Raw genomic sequence first — 12722 nt, forward strand, 5'->3', positions numbered from 1 at the left:
ACATAATTTGACAGAAATTTTCTGAAGTGTCTTGAAAGGAAAATGAAACTTGACACGTCAGTCCAGTTAGCATGAAAATAAAGCTAATGAGCTTTTTCTAAATAACCTGTTTGAGGCAGTGGCCATAAGTTATGCACTGTCCCAAGATCTCGAGGTGCAATGAAAATAGTTCTACAACATGTAAAAACGAGGTTGTTAGAGTTCATAGAATATCTTGAGTTGGAAGGGATGCATGAGCATAATCCAACTCCTTGCTCCTTGTAGGGCTACATGAAGTTATACATGGTTTTATTTTTTTGGTTCTCCGATGAGTGCAGTTCTTAGCAGAATATTTTTCTTTCTTTCATTCAGGGATGTTGAAAAAGGAAACCAAAACATTTTCCTGTTAAGGAGGGATAACTATCCTTTGGATAAAGTTCTAGTAGGTTTAAGAAAAAAAAAAAAGTTGCTTCCTTCCACCACTCCCTTTGACAGAAGCAATTAACAGGATAAAAAACACCAGTACCATTGGTGCGGAACCGGGATTCTTTTACTGATCATGCAGATGTGAAGTAGGAGATTACTGTCTGTGGTTAGAGGTTTCTGTCTAAAAAATGTCTTGAGTTTAATTTTAACCAAGTTACTTTAAGAACACTTTTCAGCTTGGTGTTTTCCTTTTGAACAGTGGGAGAACAATCTATTCACAAAGCCCTTTAATGGCCTCTTATTTTTAACTCTTTAGCCTGTGTTTAAGCTGCTGTGAGTGTGTAACAAGCAGGAATGCCTGTGGTTTCAAACAGGTTCCAGCAGCCGTGATGGCAATACAACCAGTTACAGATGCGTGTTGCACATGCATCAAATACAAAAAGGTGTTGAAATGAAAAGTGACTCTTTTTTGTGAAGGTGATGGAGTGAACAGGAGGATGCCCTGGAGTCCGCCCTTTAGAGGGGCAAGTGTTTAGGTGGGAGATGAGGATGGGACTCGTGTATTGCATGGAAAATTTGCCTGACTAATCTGAAACAGCAAAGTGGACAAAGAACAGTGATAGGTTTAATGAACTACTGCTTCCTCTGGTGAACTCTGCCATTAGCTACCTTTGCTGTTAGTAATTCTTGGGTCAGAACAATTAGTAAGACATTGAAGAGTCCAGAGTTTGATTTGAAGAAGTTAGTTAACTTCTCTTGCAAAAATTTACTGTTGTGTGTTAACTTGTTTAGTCAGCTGAACAATTTTGAAATTATAGTTAGTATATGTTAAAGCTTAATCCTCACTTTTCCTAAGATTTATAAGTACCTAAAATCAGGAATATATTTTAACATTTAATTTTTTTTTTTTTTACACCATAGCATAAACCACAAATTTAGGGACGGAAGATGAAAATAATTAAAATCTTCAGTGCTTAAATTATTCTTTTATTGCATTATTTATCAGAAAGTCTGTAACATCAGAAGCATTACCCATTTTTTTTTGAAATGGAAGCAGCTATACTGTAATGTATCTCCTTTATATCAAGTTATATGTGAATTTTATCCCTACAGGGCAGTACAAATATTCAAGTTATTCTACATTGCTAGGGAGAAACAGAATTTTTCTGTCTAAACACTCATCTTCATGTAGGTACATTGTGCAGTTGTCAACTGAAAATGTCCTAGGAACTGTATGGAATTCGGTGCTTGATTTTCTAACTCCTGAATTTTTGATGTTTGCTTTCTCTGCTTTTTGCGGTAGTCACTTTTGATTCTGGAATGGCTGTTTTTTAGTAGTAGAAATGTTGAGTAGTTCAGGTTGGAAGGAATCTGTGGAAGCCTCTCTCCCAACCTTGCTGAAAAACTCACTGATTGCTAAATTCAGAAGTTAGCTGTAGTGAACATGAGAAATAGGTTTTTAAAATTTCATTAAAAAATGCTCTTCTAACTCAAACCAGGGCCTCTGAGTTTTGTAGGCAGCTTGAATTTTGACAGTGGGCATTCCAATTTTTATATTCTGCACGATTCTTAATGAAATATAAAAACTTAATTTTTAAAATTCTTTTCTCTTTTAAAGAGGTTGTATTACCCTTCCTACTGTAAAAATACACTCACAGATTGTAGTTTGTTGCCCACTTTATGAATTCCTTATTTTTTCTCTTTTAAGGAGATTCAAGGAAGGCCAGTGTTTGCTTACAGTATGGGAAAATTAGTTACCACTTCAGTAGTGCGCATTTGGGGTTCTTTTATCCCATTACTGTCTACCTCTTGTAAGTCTGGTGGCAAAGAAGGATTCAGTGGGATAATACACAATTTCTTCTCTGCAGTGTAATATTATACTGCAGGAAAAACCATCAGTATTTCTTACCATTCTGAAGTAATATTTAATATTGAGAATAAACGCTGCCTGTTTTTATTGGTGAAAAGACTTAATACTAAAAGTGTTAATTTATACCATTATTTGGGTGGAACAGAATGATATATATGGAAAAAAATTTGCTGAAGAATCATTCAAAGTTCTAAAATCATTAAAATATTAGGCTGGCAAACAGTGCTCCTGTCCTGGATGAAACCTGAGGAGAGGTGGAAAGAATCTGTTTTGGAAAGGGAATCAAATTTTTCTTGAAGACACCCCATAACCCGCCCCCCCCCCCCCCCCCCCCCCGCAAATCCTGCAAGCAACTATCATCTCCAAATAAGTTGGATTGGTTTTCTTTTTTAATTCTCTGAAATAATTTGGCCTTGCTTGTTTTCTGGTACTGTGGTTTTTGGTTTTTAATTTTTTTTTTCCCTGAGATTTACTTGTCTTTGCTCTTGCCAGCTCTTTGCATGATTTTACGACTCCAGCACTTCATAATTCCCAGAGATTTGTTCCTACAGCTATGAAATGTGAACATGGGATGGACCCATGCTTATAAAAAAATTGTACTTTTGCCAGTGAAACAACCACCCACCTATTTTTATGTTTACCAGATTAGCTTTTGTCCTTGTTTCTTTGCTTTTTCATCCTGACTTGCACTCAATAGCTTTTCTTCAGGCAGTATTTTCTGGCTGCTGATCTAATTTATTTGCTTGTGTTGATATTCTTTTTATAACAAACTATTATTTGATTCAGAGTTCTGAACTTGTTGGAGTATTTTGTAGTTTATTTAAACAGATTGAGCGTGGGCTTAAAAGTGTTGAAATTGAAAATGCTAGTCTCTGGGAAACAAAGTAAACTAACTTTATTTTGTATCTCAGTGCTGTTACATTTTTCAAGTGAGATGTTTATTGCTCAGCTGATTTGGGGATATCACCCACTCCAGCAGTTGGGAAAGCAGTTGCCACGTGAAGAGGAAGGACTGAATTCACAGGGAAGTGCTGATACCTCCAAATGGAGAAGTGATGAGTGAGGGAAAGAGTAAGAAAAGTTAGAGCTGCAGAATGGGCTGCATTACTCGTGTTGTGGAAAAACTGTAATTTGAAGTGTGCCTTGAATGCAATGTCACAGTAAGTGGGAAATGCCAGCAGAATTGGATGTCCTTAGAGGCTGGGTTGGTTTCTCCAGTCTTTTAAGTTTCTGATGAAGCTTGATTATCTCAATCCCCTGTTTTTAAAGGTTTTTGTGGTGTCTATGTGAGGCAGAAACTGTAGTGGCATTTTATGTAAGTGATACGCCATATGTACCTGATGTAATTCAGCTGTGCATGATAGAGGTGTGTTTATTGATGACTGGGGCTCTAATTACAGAGAATCAATATTTGTTTAGGGACAGCTTGGATGAGTCTATGTAAAGGCATATACCTTATGCTACAGGTTTGTAACTTTGGAAAGGAAGAATCCAAGACAGTTTAGGTTTAGTTCCTGTCCCTCTCCCTCCCCCCCAATATTTTACGTCAAAATATTCCAGGGGGCTTAGGGTCCTTTCCTATTAGCTGCTTTTTTTTTTTTTTTTTTTTTAAATCTGTATCTGTTTTAATCAGTATCACAAAATTTGTAAAGCAAATTCATAATTTAAAAAGTGTTAACCAGTTACCTGATGTTGACTGTTTTCAAGTAGAAGAATATTCTTCAGAAACAAGGTGAAAAATAAGTAACTTACTTGTTCTTTTTTTTTTTTTTCCTGGCATTTAAAAAAAATTATAAAAAGCTTTCACGTCTTGATACACATTTCAATCAGAACCAGTCCTCAACCAAAAAACACCCAAAACGAAACCCACACACACCTTGAAGCTGAACTGTTGATGGTTTAGTAGCCCAAAAAAAAACATGTGAAAGTGATACCAGCACTCCAAGCATTGCTTTCTCCGTGCTGCTGTCATGCAGAGTACCGCAAGAGTTGAGCAGAAACTGCTAGTTCAGTCTCTGGCCAAACTTAGCAGACAATAGTGCTGTAAACTTCCTTGCTTCCTGCTTCTCTTGGTGTTTTTAACACCAAATGATCTTGCTCCTGATCATCTGACCACCTAAATCATGCAGACAGTGGCTTTTTCCTGCTGAGTGTAATGAACTAGAGGATATGGTGCCAGAGCCTGGAGACCTTTGAGTGAGGTTTCTTATAAGCCCTGCTGAACATATGAGAATTTACCCAAGGCATTTTCCAATAGTTGTACTTTGTCTTTCTTTTATGAACAGCTACAGAAAGAGTTACAATAGCTAGAGAGAGTAAAATAACTAGCCTTGTTTCAAGAAATTAAGTTCTTGATCTGTATACCTGTGGATGTGTCTGTGTAGACTATACTTTTCCAGAAAAAAGATCAACTTAGATTTACAATACAAACTTGAAGTTTTGTGAGCGTTAAAGAAGCATGTTACTAATGTCTCTTCCTTTCTGGAGATCTCAAAGTCAGTCTGGGGTTCAGCAGCAGAATCTGGGGAATCCCTACTTATTTATGCTGCAGCTTTACATCACTGTTCTGCTTTTTATCGCACTACAGTACTGTTTCCTGTGTTCTCTGCTTATGGATGTAATAACTCAGTCTGAAGGGAAAAATCTGCTTGGTTTTACAGTTCTTCTGAGTCATAAGTACTTTCTACATTGCCCCATGACACTTTTATTTCTGTCTATTCATTCTTGTTACATGTGATTGCAATTTTGTTCTCATTCTTCTCGTTCTTTTGAACACCTGGAACGATGGGATTAGATAGAAGCTTTTCATGAAACACTTGCTTATTAGATGGGGACATAGGCATCACATGCCCTTTCCAGGAATCTAATAACCTAGTAACAGTGCTTTTAGGGTAAACTGTCTCAAAGATGCTTCATGTCTTGGTTGAATTTGCACTTCTTGGGCTCTCTTGGCCTGTCTTGTTTGTACCATGTATTGCTCTCTGAGACTTGAGTAACTTAAGCTTATTTGTAGCTTTCTCAGCTTTAGTCTGCATTTCAGTAAACAGTTTCTTTTTTTCTAGAAAGCTTTGGATTCAAGCTAGATCTGATTGTGGGCAGTATGAATAGAATTGCCAGAAATGTTTCAGAATTTAATTTTACCTTTGTATCACCTCATCTGAAAGTATGTGTTAAACTGTGGTAAGCGCATATCAGATTAATTAAGTTTTTGTGGCTTACAGGAGTGTCAGAATCTTGCTGCTGGAATTTTTTTTCTGTGTTGCACTGTGTTCTTAACCTCTGTTGTCTCTGTATTTTTTTAAAATTTATTCCCAGAATTTTCTACTTTCATTGCATTCTGTAGATTCTTCCATCTTCTTCCATGTGGCTATGATAGTTTGCTGATTATCTTATCCACATCAGAGTCTGTTCTCTGCATATGATGCTCAAGTGATGCTTTTGCTAGAGAACTGTTTTGTTCTGCTTCATTTCAGGTTATGTTTTGGGCAAGGCCTTCTAAGCTGATTCTTTAAGTGCTAATGTAAAGGCATTCTGAATAAAAAAATAAAATGACTATTATTTTCTTTTACTGGTGGTAGTAAACAGTAGATGTTTTCTTATGATGGAATATGGAAATTGTCTACTTTGAATAATGTTATTAGAAAAGTAAGTGAACCCTTTTGCCTTTTTAAGAAGCAATAGCTAAAATGCTCCTGGGTGTAAATAATTATTTGTAGCAGCATGTTACAAATAGATGCTAATAAGTAGAGTTCCTAAATTAACAGTTGAGGGAGTCCAATTTCCTTGTTGCAGATTTCTCTTTATTAGTGCTAATGAGACTTGTTTGAAGGGAATAATAGACCTGTGACAGAAGGTGATAGAACTGTGCCCAGCAGTTTCTGTTCAACAGCATAACAACTGAGATTCAGTGCTTTGCATCAGCACTATTAACATCTGGGTGGGTTTTTTTTTTTTTGTTGTTTTTTTTTTTTTTTGTTTTTTTTTTTTTTTTTTTTTTTTTTTTTTTTTTTGTAGTATCACTATTTCTGATGACCTTAGAGCTGTATCTTTTTAATAGTACATTTTTTCCTTTTAAACTACATTTTGGAAGTTTTTATCTAAATATGGCAGATAAGATGCTTTTTAACTCGAACAGCTCAACATGAATCACTTCTGCAAAGTGCTCTTCATACTTTTTAAACGAATTAATTCTGGGTTTATGTTAAAAGTTATAAGAGTTAGTACTTTTATGTTGATTTGCCATCTTTAAGTGCTTGTGTTCTGTTCTTGGCTCCCCGGTAGAAGGAAGACACATGCTCATTGGAGAAAGTCGAGCAAAGGTTCATGAAGATGACAGAGGGACCTGGAGAATCTTTCATATGAAGAGAGGCTGGTCTTATTTGGCCTGTAAAAAAGGAGGCTTGCTGTGGTCTTAGATATATAAATACCTGGTGGGGGGGAATTGAGGAGGCATCCAGACTCCTCTCAGTGCCCAGTGACAGACAAGGCAATGGGCACAAAATAAAAAGTGTGAAGTTTCATCTCAACAACAAAACCACTTTTTTATCATGAGAGTGGTCGAACACTGGAACATGCTGCCAGACAGGTTACAAAGTCTCCAGAATTCCTGGAGATTTCCCTGGGCACAGTCCTGGGCAGCTGGCTCTAGTTGGCCCTACTTGAGCAGGGAGGTTTAACTAGATGACCATAGGAGGTCCCTTCCTCATCCGAATAGTTCTGTGACCATACGCTTATGACTGGGAAGAGTATGAATGGATATTTATAGTATAAAGGTGTAATTTGTGATTTACAAGCATTTTGAAATGCATTTAAGTACTCAGTGAAACACTGCTCAAGCCCAGTATCTATGGTGCTAAATGGAACAGTTTTCTTAGTTGCAGTGCTTAACATTGTAATAGTTACTATGAAGACTGTTTGAGTCTTCATTATTCATCCTGAGTTATTAAAATAATAGCTATTAATAAGATGTCCCCATAAATTGTAAAGTCTGAGTTTTGAGTCAAAGAGGCTTTGTAAGCAGCTTTATTTGAATTTAAAGTAACCCTGTCTAGATGAAAGTTATATAATTTGCTATATCTACTTCTGCAAGACTGTTTGTAACTGTTCAAGAAAATAGAGTACCTTTGTATCTTCTGCATCTTTTCTCAGGAGCTTGAGCTATTTCTTCCAATTTGTGATGACAACTAAAACTTCCCCACTTGTTTTCTGCATTTATTGATGAATCTGTTGACCTCATCAAATGAGGGGTGTTGGGAAAAGCAAGGCATATGAGCTAAAACACATCTACTGTAAAAGTCTTGTCTTTTCCTAAAGGGGGAGACTTGACCCAACTTCAGATTTTTTTTTTTCTTTAGTAATTAAAAAATTTGCTCATGATTCTCAACTTGTCTAAACCCCTGAGATTTGGAAATAATCTGTCACTTGTGTTTGAGAGATACTACTTTTGAAAATAAAGGCTATATCTTGAAGGGGATGGGGGAATAGAAGTCAAACTTTCTGAATTGTGTTTTACTGCTTTAAAAAAAACAAACAAAAAACCCCCTAAACACCCCCCTCCCCCCCGCCATCCATAATAAAACCCTACCCACACTGTCCAAGGTTCTAAAGAATTATGATGACTGTAGATACGTTGCCTGTTGTTGGCATGTGTTTTCAGCAAAAGTACTTTTTCATTAAATATTATGGCTCAGAATTAGGTCTGACACACAACAGATCATTGAATTTGTCAGTATTTTTGTTCTGGGCCTGACTTAGGGCTTGAGGGAGAAGTCATATCAGAGGGTGCATGACTGGACATGAGTAAATAAGGAATTCAAACTGTTGTCATCGAACACTTAGTATTCTGATCTTGATAAATAGGTTTCTTTTCTTTTTGAGCTGACTTTCTGGCCTCATTGCTATTATGAATTAAAAAATTTTTGTGTTATCCAACTTGAAGCTATTTTTTGCTGCTTGCTTGTTTTACTGTGAGGGTGTTCTGTGGGAGGGTTTATTCTTTTTGAATTAAGAATTAAGGTTTTGAGGGCAACAGAGTGGAAGAAGAGACATGACTGTAAATACTAAAAAAAATTTATATTCAAGTATTTTCTTCATGATATTCCTCTGTCTTAAAGATTTCTTAATGCTCAATCTAGTACACTTTTGTGTTTTGGGAACTAAAGGATAACCCAGCATTCTTTTCCTGCTTGTTGAAGATGCAGAGTTGAGTTGCTTATGCATTATTTTTGCTTTTCAGCTATTCACCGATGGAATCACCAATAAATTAATTGGCTGCTACGTGGGTGACATAACAGATGATGTTGTTCTAGTTCGGATCTATGGGAACAAGACTGAGCTCCTGGTAGATCGGGATGAGGAGGTGAAGAGTTTCCGTGTGTTGCAGGCCCATGGCTGTGCACCTCAGCTCTACTGTACCTTTAACAATGGCCTGTGCTACGAGTTCATGCAGGGAGAAGCCTTGGATCCAGAGCATGTGTGCAATCCAGATATTTTCAGGTAAGCTTTTTTTAAAAATTTCTTATTTTCGTTGTGCATTAATGAAGTTCTGCCCGGCCTGAAGGACTTCGAGCAGAGTTTGCGCAGGCAGAAAATCAGTATTTCTATAAGCATGCGCTAAGCTGATATTCACACCGTCTTAGTTATGGTATTTCAGTGCTGAAAAAATGATCCTTGCTGCCTCCACAGAAGACTGTACTCATTAAAGGTCTGTTTATCATGAGTAATTAACACTTGCACATCACCATTACAGAGGCCATTGAATATGGTGGAGTTGTAGGGAGTTGGACTTGGTTAAAGTACTTTTAACTGTTTCCAATACTTTCCTTTTGTGAATAGATCCCAGAAAATTCCATTGAGAAATTATTTTTTAAACTATTAGCAGTGAACATAAAGTGCTGATGTCTAAAGATTTTAGTTTTTCATGTGTGTGCTGAAATGTATTTGTCTAAAAATAGCAGCTAATTTAAATCAATACTTCAAAACATAAGCAAGAGTAGACTGTAAATGCAGGTGAAGTTTGTGTGCTGTAACTGAACTCCAATCCTTCTCCCTTCCCTTCCCACAGGTAATGATCCTAATGACCTTTTGAGTCTTGAAAGATGCTACCCAATGGCTGTGCTACTCTTCTTTAAACCCTCTTTGAATTCCTGTGTTGCATTTTTTAGAATTTTTCAGTTAAATATAACATTAATTTAATTTTAATTTTTTTTAGACTCATTGCTAGACAGCTTGCTAAAATCCATACTATTCATGCACACAATGGATGGATCCCTAAATCCAATTTGTGGCTGAAAATGGGAAAATACTTCTCTCTCATACCTACAGAATTTGCAGATGAGGGAGTAAATAAAAGGTGGGTATGTCATCATGTTCTTTCCAGTCTTCAAATTCCTTCTGCTGGAATTTGTGTTTGTACAATATCATCAGACTTCATATTGCTCAGGAAGCAGACTCCAGCTTAAAAATATTCTTCATGTGAGTTTAAAATCATGGATGCCCTTCTTGCTGCATTGTAATTAGAGAATGCTCTGGCAAAGTGGTTTTTCTTTTACAACAAAATTATTAAGACAAGTGAGAAAACATTAATAGATAACTGAAAATGAAGAGGATAAAATGGCTATTTAAGTGTATACTGTGACTAGACTAAAAATTAATGTTAATTTCCTTAGTATAGATACATATAGTACCTAATACTGTTGTGTATTCTTCTTGGAGGAAGTAATGTAATGTGAAAAAAAAGTGAATTAAATTCATGCAATAATTCTTTTAATCTTTGCACCTTTAAAATGCGCAGGAGTGTATTCATATTCTGCTCTGGATTTTTGGACTACTGTTGTGTTTACAGCACAGATAATCTTCAGAAAATTGTTTTTTGGGAAGGACAGAGAAAAATGATTTTCATAATTTGACTGCTATTGTGTCTTGGGAAAGAATGCCCTGATTTGGGAAAGGGTCTGTTGAACTATTTGCCAGAAGAATGTAGAGAAAAATACTTCATTACAAATGCTTGATATGGAACACAGAGTATTAAATGTTAACTCTGTTTCCTTATACCTGAAAAGGTTTTTAAGTGATATTCCGAGTCCTCAAGTTCTTCAGGAAGAGATGGCCTGGATGAAGGAAAGACTGTCAAATTTAGGATCACCAGTGGTGCTCTGTCACAATGACCTGTTGTGTAAGAATATTATTTACAACAAGAAACGAGGTAGGTGTTGAACTAAACAATGAGTAGTGAGTGGCTTTTTCTGTGCTGTATCAGTGGTGTTGTTTTACTCACTTGTTGAGGTGAACTCAGTTTGAGCTTTTAAGATCCAGTGTAATGGTAGTGATTCCTGTGCAAATACTAAGTTGCTTAATTAGCTAATTTTCATCTGTATGTTACTGTATAGAGGAAAAAAAATCAGTGTTCCTTGCTTTTCTTTAATGAACTCATGAATTTGTTAATCTCCAGTTTGCCTGTATGCCTGGGCTTGAAAGTATGTGACTGGATGTTAATTCTATTCTGGTTATATAAAGCTTTTAGGAAGAAAAAAAAAAATCATGCAAGTATAGAAAATAATATGAAAATTGTGTCCTGCAATGTGTTTTGTTCTGGTTTGTGATCAGGGGGAATGCCCTTTCATAATGAACCGTCTTAGTGATATTAACTACTACATTCAGTAGCTCAATTTGTTTTTGCATGAGGTACACAGACATCTTAAAAGATTTCTTTTGTAAATACATGCTTTGTTTAAACTGTTGTAGGCAGCAGACATCTTGGCAAAGATGAATTACTTTTTTGTTTCTATTCCAATACATTTAACTCATAGTTCATGTTATTAAGATCTGTTAAAGCTTCCATATAAACCCACAGCTTATTGATTTTAGTGGTTTGGGGTTTGGTTATTAAGGGAATCAATCAGGTATTAAAACAAACGAGGCAAACTTTTGACACTAAAATGGCTGCTGTGCAGTAAAAATACACCGTTTTCCTCCCATTTCAGATACGCGAGCTCAGCTAAATGTGACAAACCAGTTTACAAGGTTTTGTTTTGAAATAAGGATGATGCATTCCTTCTAGTAGCTGCTTATTTTTGTGCCAGTTGGGTGAGATTGTTGGTATGTAAGCCCAAAATGAGTGAAGTAAATAACTGAATGGAACTGAAGCTGTCAGTTATTATTGGTCTTTGACCTATTAGAATTATGTATCTTAACTATTAAAGAAAAAAAGTAACAAAACCAAGCTGGAGCTTGTTCTAGTATGAAAATTGGCTGTATGTGATAACACATTTCTGCATCATATGTGAATTCTGCATCACCATGTGTATTGAGGAAATAAACTCTTTTGTTGACTTGTATATAAGTTTCCCTCTGAGTAATAGCACCTTTGAAGGGAATTGCTACTTTTAGTTATGTATACCCATATGTGTATGTGCACCCTAACAATGCTATTAACATGAATTTTAAATTCTATGACTTTAGTACCAAGCTTGAGTGGTTTTACTGAGTTTCAGTGATGGACTATAGTTCTGCTCAAATAGAGAAAGGAGGGAAAGCATGGAAGGTGTGCATAAGACCAGACTTGTCGTCTTACATTCTTGGAGTTGTGATACTCTAGTACCATCTCTTTTTACCATGTGGGTTTTTTTAGTGCTGAAATTACCTTGAGTTTTAGCATTCCAGAGCAGACCCACTGAGGTAAAAGTAACTTTTATACACACTTTTCATAGTAGAACCATGCAACACAAAGACAAAAATCTGAGGAATTCCTTTAAGAGGTTCTCTATCGTGGTCAATAGACTTGAAGCTCCTAATTGAAAAACAAATGCTGTATGCTTTTCTTTTTGTAAACAGAATGGAAGAAAAAACAATGCCAGTAGTGCATCATTTGTGAGCAATCCTACAAAACAAGTGTGTGAATGATTTGAGTTTGGAGACAGGGTGGGGAGGAGGGAGGTGTGTAAAGTACTTAGGCTTCAAGCAAGCTGTACACAGCTGGGGGAAACACTTGAAATTATGATTTATATTATTAAACATATGTTTGAATGTTGTACATGTACTGTGTTATAAAACTTGTGCAATCTGGGTACAGCAGGGACCATTTTCATGGTAACCAAACCTCAATGCCATCTGTAGAAAGGATGATTGTCATTTGAAAGCCGTTTTTTATAGCACACTTTTACAGAGCATAAACAGGAAGCTCAGCTTTAACTGTAAAGAAACATGTATAACTGGAATAGTGTTTAGCAGAGCAAAAGCTTTTATTGGTATACAAATAATTTCACAAGAGCACAAAATGGAATCTTTTTTAAAGAGGAGCTTCACTAGGAATGGCATCAGATTGTCTGAAGGTAGTTAACAGCTTTGGTGAATGCAATACTTTGACTAAATTCACTTTTCCATCTAGAAAGGCTTCTGTGTATCAGAAGACCTTGGTAAGCCTAAACTGAAAACAAGAGAGAATTGATTT

General features: G+C 36.2%; 1 protein-coding gene across 1 annotated transcript in view; it reads left to right on the forward strand.

The window, feature by feature from the left end:
- ETNK1 (ethanolamine kinase 1) overlaps positions 1–12722 on the forward strand; it is a 31964-nt gene that overhangs the window by 1277 nt on the left and 17965 nt on the right. Inside the window, exons 2-4 of the mRNA XM_032105633.1 lie at positions 8511–8770; positions 9486–9626; positions 10336–10478. Of these exons, the coding sequence (XP_031961524.1) occupies positions 8511–8770; positions 9486–9626; positions 10336–10478 (544 nt within the window). The remainder of the gene's footprint in view (positions 1–8510; positions 8771–9485; positions 9627–10335; positions 10479–12722) is intronic.

This window comes from Corvus moneduloides, chromosome 4, assembly GCF_009650955.1.
Source record: "Corvus moneduloides isolate bCorMon1 chromosome 4, bCorMon1.pri, whole genome shotgun sequence".
Classification (NCBI taxonomy): Eukaryota; Metazoa; Chordata; class Aves; order Passeriformes; family Corvidae; genus Corvus; species Corvus moneduloides.